Source organism: Apium graveolens, chromosome 4, assembly GCF_009905375.1.
Source record: "Apium graveolens cultivar Ventura chromosome 4, ASM990537v1, whole genome shotgun sequence".
In the NCBI taxonomy this organism is placed as follows: Eukaryota; Viridiplantae; Streptophyta; class Magnoliopsida; order Apiales; family Apiaceae; genus Apium; species Apium graveolens.
Window position 1 is genome coordinate 199,385,023 of NC_133650.1, and position 4,315 is coordinate 199,389,337.

At 36.3% G+C, this 4,315-nt stretch overlaps 1 protein-coding gene across 2 annotated transcripts; it reads right to left on the minus strand.

Moving 5' to 3' along the window:
- Positions 1-703: 703 nt before the first annotated feature.
- On the minus strand, positions 704-3,641 carry LOC141720538 (purple acid phosphatase 22-like). Of its 2 annotated transcripts, XM_074523002.1 has the most exons (6): positions 3,552-3,641; positions 3,155-3,311; positions 2,753-3,044; positions 1,694-2,262; positions 1,450-1,538; positions 704-1,240 (listed from the first exon to the last, which is right to left on the minus strand). In XM_074523002.1, the coding sequence occupies exons 2-6, from the start codon at positions 3,308-3,310 to the stop codon at positions 1,009-1,011; spliced, it is 1,338 nt and encodes a 445-aa protein (XP_074379103.1). In that variant the 5' UTR covers position 3,311; positions 3,552-3,641; the 3' UTR covers positions 704-1,008. The 2 variants fall into 2 exon arrangements, with proteins under 2 accessions (XP_074379103.1, XP_074379102.1); XM_074523001.1 differs by lacking the exon at positions 3,552-3,641 and having other exon boundaries at positions 3,155-3,435.
- Between the last annotated feature and the right edge of the window lie 674 nt (positions 3,642-4,315).

The following is a 4,315-nucleotide window of genomic DNA, read 5'->3' on the forward strand; positions in this document are numbered from 1 at the left end:
TTTCTCTGATAGCTGATCATTTCTAGTGGTTGTTAAACTACCTCTACAACATGATAACATGATTCTGGTTATCTAATTTGGAATCCCCTCGAAAAGCGCTGGACTCGTGGACCTCAGTAATAGACACGTTAGGTTTCAGTTCCTCCATGAACTCATCAACTGGCAGATTGTTTTCCTTGCAAAACGTCTCTAAATTGTTCTGAATATGCTGTCGATTTTTCAACTTTCTCTTCATCCCATGACTTTCTTTTTATCCGTAAATTCTAGTTGTGATTTGCCAAATAAAACTTATTTAACTATTTCGGTTTCAAATACCGAACCTAATAAACTAAAATATTTTGGTTCAGTTTACGGTTTGGTTTATATATTAAATCGGTTCGGTTTGGTTTAAAAAAAATTATAATTCGGTTTTCAGTTAATTCGGTTCAGTTCGTTTCCTGACTAAACCGATCGAATGTTCAATACTAATAATTATTTTCTTCATCTTGTTCTTTATACCGGGGACGGGTTTAGCCGGCATTTTAAACCTCTCATTTTAATAGAGCTCTGAAATTAATTAATTATTTATAAAATAATAATCTAATATTTAAATTTAAATTTTAAAAAAATATATTTAAAAATAATTTATGAAATTATTATTTATAATAAATTTAAAATACGTGCTATGAGAAAAAAACAATAAAAACATGAGGGGCAACGTTGATACCAGGTATAATACTTTGTTAAACAGTGAACAGAGATATAAGTTCTGTTTTTTAAAGGATCCGGTGACATGCAGTGTTCTATTTATCTGTCACCCATTGTTTTTTACATCACCACCTACAAGTCTTCAACGCGAGGACAAGAATTGATTGTCCGAGATCAGTTACCTTAGTTATAACTGTACAATATATTTTGACATTGCATATATGTCTCGCTAAAACCATGATCCTCTCTTTTTTTATTTATAAAAGGGAGACGAATTTGTAAAGTAAATGAAACCGTGTTGTAACATTAAACTTAAAATCTTCATAGCTCGTCATTCTGAGTTATTAATGGTGTGCACTTGGTAGAAGAGTTGTTGCAGCAGGCATTGGAATAGCTTAAACTTGTGAACCACACCTCATCCGCTGCAATTGAATTACTGTCATTGTTTCGTTGCCATGACCAATGTGCGTGTGTTTGGTTGAATATCTTTAATCTCCCATGTCCGAAACTTGGCTCCCTATATACTGATATGCTTGGACTAGGTTTCTCGAACCTACAAAGTTTCATCATCAATCATAATTATGTATTTCACAAAAATATTGCTCTGCTCAAAAGCAAATTCTATTAAGCAAGGCAATTTAGCATTACTCCCTAACCCCTCCGTCCAAAAAGATAAGTGTAAAGAAATGGATAGGACGAAGTAGAAGGAACAATTAATCAAAGACGTTATAAGGCAAAAAAGCAATTAAAGTTGATTCTTACATCATGGCAAGCCCTTCTCTGTTTCCTCCATCCCCAATTGTGACATGCACAGGACCGCACTGGTCAGCTTTATTGTCGTAAACTGTAGTCTGCCATACGCCACCGATTACCACCAGTAAGATAGATTTTAACAATATGTAGATGATACATATATGCATGATAAAATCAAGACAACTAATATTAATTCAGTCTTCAACATATTATATGAGCCAATTATTTTTAAAAATGTTATGTAGGAACTTACGAAGCGTTCATAAGCATGAACATGTCCGGCATAAACAATGTCAACTCCAGCATTATACAACATTTCTTCCATAGCGAGCCTCATGCTTTCGCCTTCTCCCTTGTGAGCACTATTAGAACTATACCAAGGTGCATGAATCAAAACAACTGTCCACGGAGTTTTTGACTTGTCGACTTTTGCCAGGTCAGCTTTGAGCCACGTGTACTGATCCGAGGTGGCATCAAAGTCGGTATAGGACCCCAACATGATAATGTGGGCCCCAGCAACATCAAATGAATAGTAGAGATTGGACTTGGAGCCACTCTGCTGATAAGGCATTTGCCACCTTGAGTTGTAGGCTTTAAAACCATGGGGAAATATAATGGGAAAGCTCTCTATTTCATGATTGCCTTGGGTCACCATCCATGGGCGCTGGCTAGCATATGGCTCTACCAGGCGTCCGAATGAGTCCCACAGGGGCTGTTGCGTGTCAGCATAAGATAGATCGCCAGGTAATAACAAGACGTCGTAATCCTTGGACCCTATATGAGCTAACGTTGCTGCAGTCCATTCAGTTTGCCCCAAATCTCCTGCACTCTTGCATTGTCAGATTCAATTTGGAGTAGTAACAGTGCAGTAAAGAAACTCAAGAAATAATTGGTAACCGAGCAATATACTTAAGTTGATTAGTCGATATACTTAAGTCAGTCATATATATGTTAGTGTAACATATTACGTATTAGCTTACACTTAACTTTCGATTTCATTTGAACGTGTCATTTTCATTCCCCGCAACGTAAAAGTATATGTAAAAGTGAATTGGAATGTTAAGAATAGTTAAGAATAAGAAGCCTTAAATGCAGAACCTTATGTTCGAGTCTCAAAATTAGTATTAGTTGTATTTCTGTTGCTTCTTGGCAATGAGTACACGCAATTAAGAGAAAAGAGCAAAATCATATTGTCAAGCATACTCCTACTTTATGCTTTACACGAATTAGTTAGTGTAAGTACAGTACCAAACTTAGGACATAATGCAAGTTTGCACGCAGCAAAATCTGACAGAGAATCAAAGAGACTTACCCGCAATGGCAAACTCAATAGGAAAAGTCGAAGGAGGCGTCCTTAACTTAAACTCTTGCCCAGAACCACCACATCTGTAGTAATATGTAGTTTTTGGATCCAATGGCCCGACTGTGACATGGTGGATCTTGCCTGACCTGTACATGAAATATTGATATGATGTGTGCTCTCCGGTAGCTGATGCTTCGTATTGTCCTGGTCTTTTTCCATATTCTACCATGGATTTAACATGTTCATGGGAGGTCACCCAAGAAATCTTCATGTGATCCTTGCCTACCAGTGATATATGCACCTATAACAATCAGTGGAGGCATGCGTGTGTGAGATAGTGACTCGGTGAGTATGTCATTGCCTTATAATTGCCTTTCACAAAACAAATAAATACATGTATTAGAAATAAACCTGTTGTGGATCAGAATCTGTTCCGTGATGCCAAGTTAATAAGAGCGGGCGAGGAGGTTGACGGTTATAATCTTCAGAGGAATGTGTGTGTGCGATGAAGCTGGCGGATAACAACAAGTAGAAGCATATATGTAGAAGCTTGCCACGATGATCCATTCTGTCAAATTTTGCGGGGGAGAAAATCTTAATAGCAACAGTGTAGAAGATGAATACTTTAATGTAAGACAATGAAGCTACTATTTATATATGAATGCAACGCGTACAAGAAAAAGCTTTAAGAACTTAACAAACAGATTTCGAAAGTAATAAGCACTACTACGAATAATACAAATATGGATTGCTATGACGTGAAGGAAGTAATACTCTTTGTGCAACTATAGTTTTTGGATATGCTTACAGCAAAGAACAAACTGATAAAATAGTAAATAGCTCTTCTTTTGTGAAATTTCGGTTCTCTAATTCACTCTAGCCAGATGCAGAGTATTATATATATCACCAAAAAGCCTTACAATTATTATCCTTTTAATAATTATTATTATTATATTAAAAGAAAAGCAGGAATAAAGTAATTTGGTAAATTAAGAGACAGCAAGTTACTACCATCGAAATGTTTGAGTAGTGCAAGTTTTAGGAGGGAAGTTCACTCTTCTTCTCTCATTTTAGTTAATAAAATTGTTCAGTAACCTATTGCTCTGAAATGTTAAGATGTCCCGAACAAAACCTTGTATTCTTTACGACTCCTCCTCGATCGGATTATACGTTTCGCTGAAGCTGATAATAACAAATATAATCAATAACTCACAAGTATAATTTGAAGTTGATTTATTTTTAATAATATTACCCTTCTTCTACTTTCATGGAAAAAAGTTTACAAGTCACAGTAGGTCAAGAGTCGAGGCAGCTTAAAATTTTTATGATCGGTCGTCCCTGTGATGACTCTCTTAATCCCATTAATTATCAATGAAATATGGATCTAAAACGCACGTAATGAACACGAAATCCACCTGGAAGCTTGGAGGCATGCTTAAATTTCATTCTCGATGGTATTACATGAGCATATTCTAGGGCTGTACCAATTTCTGGGAGAATGGCCGATGCATATTCATAGAATATTCTCTATCCCATGTAGACTCTGAGGCCTGTGCTAATTGTGCGCATGTT

Excerpts from the sequence above, each read along its gene's own strand:
- LOC141720538 (XM_074523002.1), bottom strand. The coding sequence starts at position 3,310 with ATGGATCATCGTGGCAAGCTTCTACATATATGCTTCTACTTGTTGTTA. Across the intron at positions 3,045-3,154 it reads CAGATTCTGATCCACAACAG|GTGCATATATCACTGGTAGG; the intron begins GTTTATTTCTAA and ends TGATTGTTATAG. Across the intron at positions 1,241-1,449 it reads AGAGAAGGGCTTGCCATGAT|GTTCGAGAAACCTAGTCCAA; the intron begins GTAAGAATCAAC and ends GAAACTTTGTAG.